A 17,442-nucleotide genomic window follows, 5' to 3' on the forward strand; every position below is an offset into this window, starting at 1 on the left:
TTCAGAGTATTTGGAGTGGTAATGCAATCAGATTTATACCGCGTGGATTATTCCTGCTCTACCAGATGTTTTTAGAGTGGTAAGGACAAAATGGCAGTAGGTGCTGTCTTCAACGGCATAGACAGCTCATAACAAACACTCCACAGCACAAAGGGGGACAAAAACATAAGCATCTCTTTATTTTCATTTTTGCCATTCCAGAAATTGTGAAAGCCATGGACCATCCAAAATGTGCTTTTTAATTCCATGTTTTAAAAAAAAACAACAGACATTCATTTTCTTTGCATTGAGGCTTATTTTGGCAAAGCACCGGCTATTTCATTTAGTGTCGGTCATCAGTAAAGCCTGCACACAATGTTGTCATTGAAACCATGTGGATGTGCTCCACTCTTGTTGTAGAGTGTTGTGGTTTGGCTTTTGCCTGTATCCAACTGTACGAGTAAATCTAGGTGTAATAGTATTTTCTTTAATGCCATTTAGTGTCATGTGCTGCATTTCAAACAACTGGATGCGGGATAGAGTAGCCATGTGTGCAGCCTGCGTGTGCCTGTTTAAATATTGTGTGTGTGTGGGGGGGGGGGGGGGGCTGATATGTTAGCAGAGCAGTACAGATATCTACAGTCAGATCTTCAGATGCAAATCGGTAGCAAGTGGGTGAATAATCCCATCAACTCAGGCTTTCCTTATCAGAACAGTCTGGCAACCTCTTCACACTCAGCTTTGATGGAGCTGAAATGCATTATTGTTGAAATGGTTGATTGCAACTCACGGATGTAACCAAAATGTAAAAAAAAAAAAAAAAAAACTCAAAATCCTGCAGAAAATCAAAAGGAAAAATCCACAACCCCCAAAAGAAATGCAGGCCTGAAAAAAAGACGAACCCCGACACTTTCTTCTGTTCAATCTCTAACAGTCTTTTTCCCAAACTCAGGGGTTATTCCTCAGCACGATAAACAAAATCACCATGGTTTATGTTTTGAAAGAATTCCAATGGCTGTCGTTGGAACCCAAAGTAGTCTCCTCCAGGGTCACATTGAAAATGTGGTATATGGACAGTTTGTCGCCTCAAAGTTCATCCCTGTGAGGAATAAGAGGCAAAACATTAAGCGATGGACTTAAAAAGAGGAAATATACCGTGTCAAAATCATAACACCCTCTTGTCATGCCACTGAAGGTCAGTTAGACACTCCCATGCACAAACTGTTATAGAAAGCCCCACACCACGTGCAAAATCCAAATGAGGCTAAACGTCTCTTGTAGACTTCCCCTCAAGAACAAGGATGATTAAAATTGATAAGCTCTCATGCCAGAAGTACCACGTCCAAATACCAACCATCAAACGTTTTAAACATAACTCAACTTCAAAAGAAAACCATTCTTGTAATAGCAAACAGAATCCACACTTGATTGTTTGCATCACTGCACTCTTGTTTAGCTGAACAGATCTAAAATATCATACTAGTTTACAGGATTAAAACTAAGAAAACGTGCAGCCAGTTGACATGGTATGGAAGAAGCAACTAATGATGACAAGCAGCAAACGCAGCAAACGCAGCCCCTTGGGATCCATTATCTGCTCCAGGCCACACCATTTCACCTTTGCCCACTGTGTGAAGGAGAGAGGGATTAAGAAGTCACTTCCACCTGGACCACTGCTTCTCTTTGTCTGTTAAAGGCACGTAAATCACCCCCATCAGGGGCTTCATCTTGGTGCTGCCGTCCTCCAGCTTGTCGTACTGCTCCAGCATCTGGTTCCCTCCGGCCGGCCCCACGGGCAGAATCAGCCTGCCGCCTGGCTTCAGCTGATCCAGGAGCTGAGGGAGGAGAGGACACTCACTGGGTCAGAACCAGATAAACTGGGAATGTTTGCACCTTGGGGCAGGTTTCCACCCCATCAGACAAGTCTTCTAAGACGAGATGTTCACAATAACAATGCAATGGCTAGCCTAGTAGCAAAATATCCTACAGCGTAGTTACACCTGAATAGACCAGGGTATTGTTTGACAAAATAACACAGCATAGAGCACTAACATATTTCCTGAGACCGACCAAAGTCTGCAGTTACTAACAGAGTTAGAGTCAGTGTTGGTTTTGATCTCCTCTCTGACCACAGCATTCCTACGGATGATGGTGGATTGTGGCGATGGGACTCCTATTAACTGGGTCCCCTTTGATGCCTTCATTTGTGTTTTTCTGTGGTTTGGGAACTTACTGCTTGTGGCACGTTGGGTGCTGCCGCGCCCACGTGGATGGCATCGTAAGGCGCCTCCTCTGGATGGCCCATCCGCCCGTCTCCCACTGTAACGCAACAAACAGGCAGCAGCTGTCACTCACACGCTGCCAGCTGCCACGCAGTGCCAGCCTTATACCCGTCAAGCAGGCCGCACTGAGAGGCAGAGCACACATCAGAGCTGTGCGATGCCACCTCGACCTCGTCTCTGGCCTCTGACACTGATGTTGGTTGACTGCAGTACAGCAGACAGTGCCGCACCCATGTTTCCTTACTTGACAGTCAGCGCGTCAGCAACTGTATTTTAAGCTTAAATGTTATATTTGAACTGTATATTTTGTACAATACCTTTTCATAACCCAATAATACAAGTCACCAAATTGAATTTGAAAAAAATCCATCTTGCTTTGCTGCTTTTCAGACTTACCGATTAGTTTTATTCTACCTGATGTTATCAAGCTGGGGTCATCTTTCTTTACATTGGTTATAGAGTCATCTACCAGTTCCTTGATGTGGTCAATTCCTATGACCTTCCCTTTGGGACCTACCTGTTAAAGACAATAAATTAGGAAGGTATACAAGTCTGTGCCATCGAACATTACACAGAACCCAAAAACATGAAATAGAAAAACGTACCCCAACCCTACCACCAAAATACAGAACCTATGTTATGTGTTAAACCGTCATCATAATATAGCTCACCATTCGTGCAAAGCACGCAGAGAGGATTCCACTGCCAGACCCCACATCCAGAGCTTTGGCCCCGTCGTACAGCTGATCGTACAGAAGCTCCAACGCATAGGCGTGCTGGTAGAGAGAGCAACATGCAACTGCATCACCACCTGTCAGCATTGTACTTGCAAACCTCTGGTACGTGCTATGTTGGTATACATTATAGGAGCAAGGCGATCAATGTTTGATAGTAATAATAATAATAATAATAATAGATTAAATTGTTGCATATCTTAACAAATACTAAAAGGCATAGCTAGACCTACCATGTGTGGTGCACTGATGGTTGCTTGATAGCCTTTGGGGTCAAAGAAAGTGATTGTTAGCGTCTAACATTCATCAATGGCTGGTGTATTGAATTTACACTACAATACTTTATTGTACTACAATAAATAAGCACACCTATTGCCTGTGGGGAGTCCATGTAAGGGTTGCATCTGGAGAAATGGCCTCGGTCTGTGGCCAACATGACTTCATAGACCTTGTCCGACTTGATGATCCCATTTTCTAAAGGACAAAGGAAGACAGGCGGTGTTTAACGGTACAGTGGATTTGTGGAGAGTAACATTTCACAAACACTGCAGTGTCTTCAGAGTAAAGTAATCCCTCCACAGGAGGTTCCACTGACAGTAGGAAGTGCCAGCGACAGCCGGTGCTACTGCTCTTATTTCTCCCCGAGACCCTTGGCCCCAACAACTACATTGCTGAGTGGTCGCCAATATACAGTGCATAAGGAAAGTATTCAGACCCCTTGACTTTTTTCCAGATTTCGTTAAATTACAGCCTTATTCTAAAATGGATTCAAAAAAACATTCTCTGTCTGCAAACAATACCCCATAACGACAAAGCGAAAACAGGTTTAGACATTTTTGCAGATTTATAAAAACAAAAAAAGAAATACCTTATTTACATAAGTATTCAAACCCTTTGCTATGAGTCTCGACATTGAGCTCAGGTGCATCCTGTTTCCACTGACTGGGCTGAAGGTTCACCTTCCAACAGGACAACGACCCTAAATACACAGCCAAGACAATGCAGGAGTGGCTTCGGGACAAGTCTCAATGTCCTTGAGTGGCCCAGCCATAGCCCGGACTTGAACCCGATCGAAGATCTCTGGAGAGACCTGAAAATAGCTGTGCAGCGGCGCTCCCCATCCAACCTGACAGAGCTTGAGAGGATCTGCAGATTAGAATGGGAGAAACTCCCCAAATACTGGTGGCCCAAGCTGGTAGCGTCATACCCAAAAAGACTAGAGGCTGTAATCCCTGCCAAAGGTGCTTCAACAAAGTATTGAGTAAAGTGTCTGAATACTTATGTAAATATGATATCAGTTTTTCATTTTTAATACATTTGCAAAAATGTATAAAAACCTGTTTTTGCTTTGTCATTATGGGTTATTGTGTGTAGATTTATGAGGGGGAAAAAACAATTGAATCCATTTTAGAATAAGGCTGTAACGTGACAAAATGTGGAAAAAGTCAAGGGGTCTGAATACTTTCCAAATGCACAGGACATTACACCTGCATTCCCAACAGCTTCAGATGAACAGTTCAAATGCAGCTATATGTACACAATAGGCTAGTAGGACATATTTCATGTTTTTATAAGACATTGCACTTGAAAGACCAACTCTTGAAGATGCATTATGCAGAAATCGCTCCGCCATTTCCTGGTTGCTAAAATTGTAATAGTTTTCCTAATTTCAGTTTATGTGACAAAACAAGCAAGTATAGTGTAGAGAATCATTGTACCATCTAAATAGCAGTGATATATATTTTCCATAACCAAAATGATTGTATTTTCAGCTGTTTGAAGCTGGTGTACAAAACCAAAAGTAAGACAAAACCAAAACTTAAGAAGGGGAAACATAGAAATATCACACATAGAACAGATCTACCGCTTCTTAGACTTGCTTTCAATAAGAATGACAGGTCTATAACAAACATTTCTATGTGAATTTGGTTGCGTCGCCCAAAACATTACATATAGTGGCTTTAAATAACTTGATGTTCTGAACCCAGTGTGTGTGATAATCAGCTTTAAGCTCACAGAGAAAAGCCAGGCCTAAGGAGCATACAATTCAGGAATTAGCATGCATCTTGAGTTTGACCCATTTAAATCTGGTTTAGGCTAATTTATGGTTTGCAATTGGTGAGTTGGCCTAAATGGATCAGAAAGCATATGACAACGGGGGAGGATGGATGTTGCTAAAATTCACCCAGAACTCAACTTTGGTGGATGAAATATTAATCCACCTCAGCATCACATTTTACCCAATGTTTTTGTTTCCCTGGATGCAGTGTTGTACCTGCTTGCGCATATTAAAAGCTGGCCTTAATCTCTTCTCATGCAGAAGACGTTCTCAACATAAAATAGGCCTATGTCCTTGTAGTGTACAGTACCACAACGAATAAAGCTATGCAATTTATAATTTAAAAGTGAACAAGGCACAATCAAGCCCAAAGGGCTTTTGGCAAAACGCTCAGACCCGCCCTAGTACCAAAGTGTCTGCTGCAGTGCTTTTCTGGACACTGACCGTGTAAATATAGCCAACTAGGCATGCTGGCCAAATCATGTTGGACACTGACATAAGCAAGCCAAAAAGCCTCACTGCAGTCTGCACCAAGTCTTCAGGAGATCTTTTTAGTTTCGTTACAAAAAATGCACTATATGCACAAAAATGTGGACACCCCTCAAATTAGTGGATTCGGCTATTTCAGCCACCCCAGTTGCTTCAATCTCCATAGACACACATTGGCAGTAGAATGGCAACAGTTTGAGGAAGGCCCTTTCCTGTTTCAGCGTGACAATGACCCCGTGCACAAAGCGAGGTCAATACAAAAATTGTTTGTCGAGATCGGTGTGGAAGAACTTGACTGACCTGCACAGACCCCTGACCTCAACCCCATTGAACACCTTTAGGATGAATTGGAGCGCTGCCTGCGAGCCAGGCCAGGCCTAGTGCCTGACCGCACTAATGCTCATGGCTGAATGGAAGCAAGTCCCAGCAGCAATTCTTTTTTTTCACCTTTATTTAACCAGGTAGGCTAGTTGAGAACAAGTTCTCATTTGCAACTGCAACCTGGCCAAGAAAGCATAGCAGTTAGACACATACAACACAGAGTTACACATGGAGTTACACATGGAATGAACAAAACATACAGTCAATAATACAGTAGAAAAAAAGAAGTCTATATACAGTGAGTGCAAATTAGGTAAAATAAGGGAATTATGTAATTACAATATGGCAATTAAACACTGGAATGGTAGATGTGCAAAAGATGGATGTGCAAGTAGAGATACTGGGGTGCAAAAGGAGCAGAATAAATAAATAAATACAGTATGGGGATGAGGTAGATAGTCCATCTGTATACAGCCCATCTATGAACAGGTGCAGTGATCTGTGAGCTGCTCTGACAGCTGGTGCTTAAAGCTAGTGAGGGAGATGGGAATCTCCAGCTTCAGAGATGTTTGCAGTTCGTTCCAGTCATTGGCAGCAGAGAACTGGAAGGAAAGGCGACCATAGGAGAAATTGGCTTTGGGGGTGACCAGTGAGATATACCTGCTGGAGCGCGTGCTACGAGTGGGTGCTGCTATGGTGACCAGCGAGCTGAGATAAGGCGGGGCTTTACCTAGCAGAGACTTATAGATAACCTGTAGCCAGTGGGTTTGGCGACTAGTATGAAGTGAGGGCCAGCCAACGAGAGCGTATAGGTCGCAATGGTGGGTAGTGTATGGGGCTTTGGTGACAAAATGGATGGCACTGTGATAGACTGCATCCATTTTGTTGAGTAGAGTGTTGGAGGATATTTTATAGATGACATCGCCGAAGTCAAGGAACGGTAGGATGGTCAGTTTTACGAGGGTATGTTTGGCAGCATGAGTGAAGGATGCTTTGTTGCGGAATAGGAAGCCAATTCCAGATTTAATTTTGGATTGGAGATGCTTAATATGAGTCTGGAAGGAGAGTTTACAGTCTAGCCAGACACCCAGGTATTTGTAGTTATCCACGAATTCTAAGTCAGAGCCGTCCAGAGTAGTGATGCTGGATGGGCGGGCAGGTGCGGGCAATGATCGGTTGAATAGCATGCATTTAGTTTTATTTGCGTTTAAGGGCAGTTGGAGGTTTAAGGGCATTGAAGCTCGTCTGGAGGTTAGTTAACACAGTGTCCAAAGAAGGGCCAGAAGTATACAGAATGGTGTCGTCTGCGTAGAGGTGGATCAGAGAATCACCAGCAGCAAGAGCGACATCATTGATGTATACAGAGAAGAGAGTCGGCCCAAGAATTGAACCCTGTGGCACCCCCATAGAGACTGCCAGAGGTCCGGACAACAGGCCCTCCGATTTGACACACTGAACTCTATCAGAGAAGTAGTTGGTGAACCAGGCGAGGCAATCATTTGAGAAACCAAGGCTGTTGAGTCTGCCAATAAGAATGTGGTGATTGACAGAGTCGAAAGCCTTGGCCAGGTCGATGAATACAGCTGCACAGTAATGTCTGTTATCGATGGCGGTTATGATATCGTTAAGGACCTTGAGCGTGGCTGAGGTGCACCCATGACCGGCTCTGAAACCAGATTGCATAGCGGAGAAGGTACGGTGTGATTCAAAATGGTCGGTAATCTGTTTGTTAACTTGGCTTTCGAAGACAGAGATGCAGCGTAGGATAGATAATAGGTCTATAGCAGTTTGGGTCAAGAGTGTCTCCCTCTTTGAAGAGGGGGATGACCGCGGCAGCTTTCCAATCTTTGGGAATCTCAGACAATATGAAAGAGAGGTTGAACAGGCTAGTAATTGGGGTTGCAACAATTTTGGCAGATAATTTTAGAAAGAGAGGGTCCAGATTGTCTAGCCCTGCAGATTTGTAGAGGTCCAGATTTTGCACTCTTTCAGAACATCAGCTATCTGGATATGGGTGAAGGAGAAACGGTGGGGCCTTGGGCGGGTTGCTGTGGAGGGTGCCGGGCAGTTGACCGGGGTAGGGGTAGCCAGGTGGAAAGCATGGCCAGCCGTAGAGGAATGCTTATTGAAATTCTCAATTATAGTGGATTTATCGGTTGTAACAGTGTTTCCTAGCCTCAGAGCAGTGGGTAGCTGGGAGGAGGTGCTCTTATTCTCCATGGACTTCAGTGTCCCAGAACTTTTTTGAGTTTGTACTGCAGGATGCAAATTTCTGTTTAAAAAAGCTAGCCTTAGCTTTCCTAACTGCCTGTGTATATTGGCTCCTAACTTCCCTGAAAATATGCATATCACAGGGGCTATTCGATGCTAATGCAGAACGCCACAGGATGTTTTTGTGCTGGTCAAGGGCAGACAGGTCTGGAGTGAACCAAGGGCTATATCTATTCCTGGTTCTACATTTTTTGAATCGGGCATGCTAATTTAAGATGGTGAGGAAGGCACTTTTAAAGAACAACCAGGCATCCTCTACTGTCGGGATGAGGTCGATGTCATTCCAGGATACCCCGGCCAGGTCGATTAGAAAGGCCTGCTCGCAGAAGTGTTTTAGGGCGCGTTTGACAGTGATGAGGGGTGGTCGTTTGATCACAGACCCATTACGGTTGCAGGCAATGAGGCAGTGATCGCTGAGATCTTGGTTGAAAACAGCAGAGGTGTATTTGGAGGGCGAGTTAGTTAGGATGATGTTCATGGCATATCAATGTTCCAACATCTAGTGGAAAGCCTTCCCAGAAGAGTGGAGGCTTTTATAGCAGCAAAAGGGGAACCAACTCCATACTAATGCCCATGATTTTGGAATGAGATTTTCAACGAGCAGGTGTCCACATGCACTACATGACCAAAAGTATCTGCCTAGTATATTGGTGAATTTAAGAGATCTAATCTACATCTAAATCAGCTAATTCAGGAAGGGAAATGGAGCAAGAAGCTGGCATCTTTCTTTCATCATCTCTCTCATGTCACCTCCCACTTCCTTACTGTATGGCACACACACACACACACATACACACACACGCATTCTTGTATCTGCAGGAACCCCTCTTTATACTTTTATCAGTCCAGATTTAAGATAGGACTCCGGTACACAGGCGGGAGCACTCCAGTACAGGTTGTGGCCGTAATCAGTCCTTGACTTGCGCAGGAGCTCACCAGAACTGAGTACCGGCACCTCAAATGTTCTACTGCTTGACTTCCTGCTCCACTTATAGAATATTAGCGCAAAAGTATTGTGGCGCTCCTGTAGGGGGAGGAGGCCTTCATGCAGAAACCAATGAGATTATGATTTGGGGGTGGCGTTCCTTCAGATGCAGGTGTTATGATACTGATGATGCCACAGACATTGTAGCTAGGCCTAACCTGCTATATAAACAAACCATCCGAGGCGACAAATCATATATCACCACACAGTAATGCCCCGAATTGCGGACCGCAATCACACACTATTGGACCACACTTTTGCAGTAAAAACAGATAATCGAACTTCCAATGCATGTAATTAGTAGGTTTGCTAACTAACAAACGGCTTAGGTATTCCGCATTTCTCCACATGATATGCCATGACTATCATATGAACTGGCTAGCTAGCAAATTAACTAGCTATGTTTCTTAACAACAGCTGTGGCTGGTAGCTAGTTAGCTACTGTAGCTAAACAGGTTTGGTGCAAAGCACAATATGACGCACATAAAATACCTAAGGATTTATTTAGCCTTTGCACCTAATAAAGCCACTACTGTGTCGACGAAATTGTTAACTTGCCAGCTAGCACTCTGTGGTAGCAGGTGCAGATTTGCAAACATCAGCCAGATATTAGCGTGACTACAGAGGAAAACAGTGTGCAATGTCCCAACGTTGAATAGCCTGACGGTGGTCACCATGCTTTGGAGAAAGCAGCATTTCTCTATTACCCATTAGATATCTAAACCGAAACCCTTAATTATCCACTTTACATAATGAGTAAACTTACTGCGTAGGTTGTTTACAAGCTCTGCGTGGTTGGCTCCTCCAGATTTCCAGGCCATTATTAAACACACTCTGCGGAGCAGGTAGAGAGCGGCTGTCAGTGCCGCGCCTGCGCCAACTCCTTTGCCTATGAAACTGACAACCTCCAAAACAGACGGAGGAGACACGTCACGCGACATACTTTTACTTCGCAGCTTGCAGCTTTTTTCATACGGTTAGTCGCTGAATAAATGATGGTTACAAAATTAGCTAATCAGAGATTTCATCTTAAATGTGGGTTTTTGACCACTCAGATTTGATTGCCAGAGCAAGAATCTATCTTCCGCGTTCACCCACTAGGAGGGGCGCGAGAGCTTAACGCGTTAGTGAATTAGTGACGTAATCACATTGCGTTTGGCGTTTAGAGTTTGTCCTCATTGGGCCACCGTACGAGATTTGGCGGGATTATGGGAAAAGCATGTAGAGGGGACTTAATTATACATTTACAAATAAATGACAAATAAAATTAGCTACGTTTAAGATTATTCCGATGGAGGGAATCAATGCTAAGTACGTGTCAAAGAAAATCAGCAAAACGAGATGGAGACCGGTCTCATCTTCGTCTTTACAGCAACCAGACATATTTGCTACTGGGTCTTGGGACAACGAGGTGGGTCTGCTAGTTAGCTAGGCTGCTAACTTTACCGTTAGCTAGCTACTGACAACACAACGTTACTTTGCTTTATTATTCTGTCAATAATAAGAGACCTTTCACTTAACCTAAAGTTATAGCTAGCAGTGCTTAATTTGTAAATCGTGATGTCCCGGAACACATAGTGAGCGCGAGACTGGTGTTATCCGGGTGGCTCAGTGAGGTAACGTTACCGGAACACATTGAGAAAGTGTCAAACACAACGTAGTAACCTACTATCGATGGTGGTGAAACGGACAGCACTCTCCAAGGTGCTAATTTATCCAAAGCATTTTAGACGTCACTGCAGTATGCCCACATACTTGAGTATTGCAGCGGGGCTTAGCTACACAAGTCTGAATTTCTTGTAGCCTAATTTGCAGTACACCTGCCATATGCACATACACTACCGTTCAAAAGTTTGGGGTCACTTAGAAATGTCCTTGCTTTTGAAAGAAAAGCACATTTATTGTCCATTAAAATAACATCAAATTGATCAGAAATACAGTGTAGACGTTGTAAAAGACCACTGTAACTGGAAACGGCAGAATTCTTTTTTTTTTAACGTCAACAATGAAGAGGCAACTCCGGGATGCTGGCCTTTTAGGCAGAGTTCCTCTGTCCAGTGTCTGTGTTCTTTTGCCCATCTTAAGCTTTTATTTGCCAGTCTGAGATACGGCTTTCTTTGCAACTCTGCCTAGAAGGCCAGCAACCCGAAGTCGCCTCTTCACTGTTGACATTGAGACTGGTGTTTTGCGGGTACTATGTAATGAAGCCACCAGTTGATGGCTTGTGAGGTGTCTGTTTCTCAAACTAGACACTAATGTACTTGTCCTCTTGCTCAGTTGTGCATTGAGGCCTCTCACCTTTCTTTTTATTCTGGCTAGAGCCAGTTTGCACTGTTCTGTGAATGAAGTAGTACACAGCGTTGTACGAGATCTTCAGTTTCTTGGCAATTTCTCACATGGAATAGCCTTCATTTCTCAGAACAAGAATAGACTGACGAGTTTCAGAAAAAAGTTATTTGTTTCTGGCCATTTGACCCTGTAATCGAACCCACAAATGCTGATGCTCCAGATCCTCAACTAGTCTAAAGAAGGCCTTTTTTTATTATTATTATTTTTTATCAGAACAACAGTTTTCAGCTGTGCTAACATAATTGCAAAAGGGTTTTCTAATGATCAATTCGCCTTTTAAAATGATAAACTTGGAGTAGCTAACACGATGTGCCATTGGAACACAGGAATGATGGTTGCTGATAATGGGCCTCTGTACGCCTATGTAGATGTTCCATTAAAAAAAATCTGCCATTTCCAGCTACAATAGTCATTTACAACATTAACAATGTCTACACTGTATTTCTGATGTATTTGATGTTATTTTAATGGACAACAAATGTGCTTTTCTTTCAAAAACAAGGACATTTCTAAGTGACCCCAAACTTGTAAACGGTAGTGTATACTCCGCTGTGGGGCTTACAAGACCCGAATTGCATATCATTTTCAAGACATCAATGTAGCAGTAGAACAAATATCGCAATATAACTTCATAAAATACATAAATGTAAGCTACAGCAGAACACACATATGAGAATATATATAGGCCTCCTGCCTATGTGATAATATGAAGCACATATTCAGATTAAACTTGTTCTGTGCTGTGAAGGTAAAGGACAAAATAATGGACTGCCTTAGTTTTCAAAACCTCCCACAATGACTCCCCATGTTTTACATTATTTTTTATTTTTACTTTATTTAACTAGGCAAGTCAGTTAAGAACAAATTCTTATTTACAGTGACTGCCTACACCGGCCAAACCTGAATGACAATGGGCCTATTATGCACCGCCCTTTAGGACTCCAAATCACGGCCGGTTGTGATACAGCCTGGAATCAAACAGGGTGTCTATAGTGACGCCTCAAGCACTGAGATGTGGTGCCTTAGATCGCTGCGGCACTCGGGAGCCCCATGTCAAGTCCATTTAACTCCTGAGAGTCCACTTATTGCTCAAAGCCGTGAGCGAGCATGTGGCTGTGATGTTTAGCCTCCTAAGGCTGTTCTGAAGACTGGCTGTAGTGTCTTTTTTTTATTTCATTTTGAGTGTTAACCTGGGTGACCTCTTTAGCCTTGTCTACAAGGCTGCCACCAAATGCGCCTTGGTTCAGGCATGTTCAAAAACCTTTTTTTCTGAGGGCTCTGTTTGTTTTATGTCTGATGCATAGGATGTTAATTTACTGTACATTCCACCAACTATTTCGCTAGTTTAATCCGTCCAGTCGTTTTCTAGACCCAAGCTCCCTACCTTTTTGCATGTTGTACAGTCCAACTTTGAATTATGTATGACAAGCAAGGGGTTATGCATTTGCTTGTTCTTGAACTGAAAATTGCACCTGCTCCAAGCACTTCGTCGGTGGATGCACCGTCTCCCTCTCCCTGACTCGCTAGTATGCCTACTAGCTAGTGGAGGTGCCGGTGGTGATGCTGAACTGGTGGGATTAGTATTGCCATCAGGAACAGTTTTCCCCTCACGCCTTTCTTCCGGCACTGACAGTTGGTTCTTGGTTCGATTCACCATCTTTCTCTGGATTTTTGGACTTGAAAAATGTCAAATTGAATTGCCTTTTCTTATCAACTTTTTATTTAGTGTTCCCACGATTCAAATTCAGTAGGGAGACGACTAGGCTATGTGAGGTGATTACGTAGGGACTTCTTCACTATCTGACCACCACTACCAAGACCTTTGTCAAGATCAGTTACTTACCCCTCTGGCCCTCCCCATAACCTCTATGTACAAGTAAGAGAGCAGGTCTGGAATCAGTGTTGCAGGATAGGATGATTACATAGAAGGATCACTGCACTTTTTCATGATGGTCTTTCTGGGGAGCGGGAGAAATAACGAGGAGGCAACTTGATTTAACGCTGATCACTTTTATTAGAATGTTTAAAGTGCAAACAGTGAAATAATAAAAAAAATCATGCAGCGAGCGATACCGGATCTGGGCAAATAGATGCCAGAACAAACAAAGTCAAATCTGAGAGGTGCGGATCCTGTTCGGCTCAAATTAAGCATTGATAGCTAGTGTAACTTACCATCACTCAGCTGTTGAACATTTCTGTGTGATTGCAAACCTCTAGCGAAATCTCTTTTTCAGGACAACAGCATTTCCATTTGGTCCATCGGAGAGAATGGCGTCTCCAGTATGGACAATGAATTTGAGGGAGACCCTCAATTAGTATGTGAATACAAACATAATGGGAATGTTCTGGACCTTCAAGTAAGTTAATATACTATTAGGTGTAAAATATTAGATATTATTGTCCTTGGTCCTGATTTTCAATATAATGATGTCATAATTGCAGTGGTGGAAAATTACTCAATTGTCAATACTTGAGTAAAAGTAAAGATGTCTTAATAATAAAAAAGTGAAAGTCACCCAGTGAAATACTACTTGAGCAAAATTATTTGGTTTTAAGTATACTTAAATACCAAAAGTAAATGGAATTGCTAAAATGTACTTAAGTATCAACCATTTCCAATTGCTTATTACGCAAACTAGACGGCAAATGTTTGTTTTTTTCCCCCCATTGACGCATAGCCGGGGCACACTCCAACACTCAGACATAATTTGCAAACAAAGCATTTGTATTTAATGAGTCTGACAGATCAGAGGCAGTAGGGAGGACCATGGATGTTATTTTAATAAGTATGTGAATTGGACCATTTCCCTGTCAAAATGTACTTTTGGGTGTCAGGGAAAGGGTATTGAGTAAAAAGTACATAATTTTCTTTAGGAATGTAGTGAAATAAAAGTTGGCAAAAACATAAATAGTAAAGTACAGATACCCAAAGAACTACTTAAGTAGTACTTTAAAGTATTTTTACTTAAGTACTTTACACCACTGCATAATTCAATGTCAATCTTACACTCCTTTAGTTTCTGGATCAAGACAGAATAGTAACAGCGTCATCAACTGGAGCGGTGACTATCTTTCAGCATCACCACAACAGCCAGGTATGGATGTTACTTCACAAGACATAGTCATAATGAAGATATACCAACAATCATGGATACATCAATTACAAATGTCAAGTTAGCTTGTGGAGGACCTTGTTTTTAATAGCATCTATTTTCTCTTCTCTACAGACATTGTCTGTTTCTCAACTGTGGGAAAGAGCACATCATTATCCCTGCGACAACGCCCCATGTACTGGAGTTGTGTGTAACAGCCCTGAGATTGTCACGGTTGGGGAAGATGGAAGGATCATGCTCTTCAGAGCGGACCAGGAAGGAGTGCAGCGCACCATAGGTCTGAGAAGGAAACAATAGGTCCTTTATGTGCTAATAAGAGTGTATATAATTGTATGCTCTCCTGGCAATGCCCATTATTTTCTTAAAGGTTGCATTTTGAATTTGCAATGACATAGCCTTCATATCCATTTCCAAAAGTCAGCTGTAACTTCAAGTGAAATCTCACCCTTTAGCCAAGATGATACTGACATATTATTTTTCATTCCTGTCAGAAAAGGCTGACAGTAGCGCAATCCATGCTGTGACTTTCCTGAGGACTACAGAGATCCTTACCGTCAATTCTATTGGCCAGCTCAAAATATGGGACTTCAGGCAACCAGGCAATGAACCATCGCAGATTCTTTCACTGTAAGATGATTACATTTTTGAGGAGCTGAAGTAAATCAGTTTTTCTGGAGCAACAACTTTATTGTGTAATGTCCTTTGTTGTTTTTTTAAAAAGCTGCAATATGTATCTTTTTGGGCTACCCAACCAAATTCACATAAAATGTGTTATAGACCAGTTATTCACTAACAGCAAGTCTAAGAAGCGGTAGATCTGTTCTATATGTGCGATTTCTATGCTTCCGTGTTCTTAAGTTTGAGTTTTGCTTCTTTTACTTTTGGTTTTGTACACCAGCTTCAAACAGCTGAAAATACAATATTTTTGGTTATGGAACATGTATTTCAGTGGTTTAGAAGGTACAATGATTTTCTACACTATACTTGCTTATTTTGTTACGTAAACTGAAATTAAAATAACTATCAGAAATTTAGCAACCAGGAAATGACAGAGTGATTTCTGCATAGTGCATCTTTAAGTGTTGTTTTTGTGTCTATTTTTTGGGGGGGCCTTCTAGAACTGGAGACAGAGTCCCGCTACATTGTGTGGACAGGCACCCCAACCAACAACACATTGTGGCCACAGGGGGGCAGGATGGCATGCTCTGTATCTGGGACGTGAGACAAGGCAACATGCCCTTTTCACTTATGGAGGCACACTCTTCTGAAAGTAAGACATATTTATGGAAGTAGTTAATTCACTAAAACAGCAAGTCGATCTTCAGTTTAAAGGTTTTAACTCGTGTTTTTGTTGTGCTCACAGTGTGGGAGGTCCATTTTCATCCATCCAACCCAGACCACCTGTTCTCATGCTCAGAGGATGGATCACTGTTGCATTGGGAGACTTCTTCAAATTCAGACACACCATCCTTCTTACAAGGCAAGTCATCCGAAATATGTTTTCAAGGCTCACAGAGCAGGACTGTTGTGCTTACTGTCAAATAGGAAGTATTTGATATATCTACCTGTTTTTATTTAGCAGGATAACATTAATGTAACACCAATAGTTCACAATCAGAATTGTGATTTCTTTTTTTATTTTCTTTTTCATCAGGTGGACGGAACACAAGCATCATTTCTCGCAGCGCAATAGCCCCAGCAGGTGGGAACCAGTCCTTCATCAATGCCTGGCTCACTGGGGACTCTAGTAAGGGACACCTTGAGACCACTCACATGCTGCCCACCCAAATGCTGTCTGTGAACAGTCTGGATGTACTGGGACAATGCTTGGTGTGTGGAACGGACGGAGAGGCTATTTATGTCAACAGGCATGTGCCAATTTAAAAAAAAAAAAAAATAATAAAATACAGTTTAGCAGTTCACATTATTTGACGGGCTGGCGGGACTTTATCTTGCCAGAAGATACTGACCCTACCATTCCGCTTCTTTACGCTGAGCTGCACTGAGGTCGGAACGCAATCATGGTTACATTAAGACACCGTGGAGCCGGCGCGAGATATGGGTTTGGAAAACGTACCTCAATGCAGGGATGGGACACGTCACTATACTCCAAATTGTACCTTTATCCACACTGCTCCATCAAAAACATTTTAAATACTGCTAGTTTGAGGACAAATTCCCTTTTCGTCTTCATGTTAGCTAGCAGCCACATCAGCCGTTATGGAATAGCACGTCGCGTTGAACAACAAAGCTGCTGATTGGCTGACACTGCATTCCAAATTGGCTGCGGTGGCTATTGTTACCTAGCATGAGGACAAAAAGGGCACGAGCAGAATTTCAATGTTCTCGATGGAGCAGTGTGGATAAAGGTAAAATTGGGAGTACAGTGGCATGTCCCATCCCTGCATTGAGGTACGTTTTCCCACTCATGTCTCGCGCTGGCACCACGGTGTCTTAATGTAACCATGATTGCGTTCCGACCTCAGTGCGTAAGGGTAGGGTCGTTATCTTCAGGCAATTATTTACCTAAACTGATTGTTGAAATATTTTCTCAGTAAAAGGTCTTGCTCTTGAGGATTGGATAACCTTCATCAGGTGAAAGTATTTAGTAAATTGTATGATTGTTTTTGATATTCCTGAAGGAGGTTTAAGAAATTGAAAGCATACAGAGATCTTGTATTACCACTGAAATTTAGTTTACACTCTAAATTATGCTCATAACCAACCACAGATAAAGCACTTGATTTTTGGGGAAGTCATACTGGTTGTATTCATGTCATTTAACGCCTGTGTTTTGAAATAAAATGTCTTTGCATAAATATGTTATCACTTATCCAATTATGCATCACATCATAAGATA

General features: G+C 42.4%; 2 protein-coding genes across 3 annotated transcripts; one reads left to right on the forward strand and one right to left on the reverse strand.

The window, feature by feature from the left end:
- Positions 1–156: 156 nt before the first annotated feature.
- On the reverse strand, positions 157–10,148 carry LOC115193977 (protein-L-isoaspartate(D-aspartate) O-methyltransferase). Of its 2 annotated transcripts, none has more exons than XM_029753178.1 (8): positions 9,887–10,148; positions 3,365–3,469; positions 3,229–3,260; positions 2,933–3,037; positions 2,658–2,778; positions 2,213–2,298; positions 1,598–1,814; positions 157–1,078 (listed from the first exon to the last, which is right to left on the reverse strand). In XM_029753178.1, the coding sequence occupies exons 1-7, from the start codon at positions 10,059–10,061 to the stop codon at positions 1,635–1,637; spliced, it is 804 nt and encodes a 267-aa protein (XP_029609038.1). In that variant the 5' UTR covers positions 10,062–10,148; the 3' UTR covers positions 157–1,078; positions 1,598–1,634. The 2 variants fall into 2 exon arrangements, with proteins under 2 accessions (XP_029609038.1, XP_029609029.1); XM_029753169.1 differs by having other exon boundaries at positions 1,645–1,814; positions 9,887–10,144.
- A 109-nt stretch (positions 10,149–10,257) lies between these two features.
- On the forward strand, positions 10,258–17,401 carry LOC115193972 (nucleoporin Nup43-like). The gene is made up of 8 exons (XM_029753156.1): positions 10,258–10,531; positions 13,704–13,826; positions 14,487–14,564; positions 14,697–14,859; positions 15,074–15,209; positions 15,701–15,852; positions 15,946–16,062; positions 16,237–17,401. The coding sequence occupies exons 1-8, from the start codon at positions 10,412–10,414 to the stop codon at positions 16,464–16,466; spliced, it is 1,119 nt and encodes a 372-aa protein (XP_029609016.1). The 5' UTR covers positions 10,258–10,411; the 3' UTR covers positions 16,467–17,401.
- The last annotated feature ends 41 nt before the right edge of the window (positions 17,402–17,442 follow it).

The sequence above is a fragment of the Salmo trutta genome, chromosome 1 (assembly GCF_901001165.1).
Source record: "Salmo trutta chromosome 1, fSalTru1.1, whole genome shotgun sequence".
NCBI lineage: Eukaryota > Metazoa > Chordata > Actinopteri > Salmoniformes > Salmonidae > Salmo > Salmo trutta.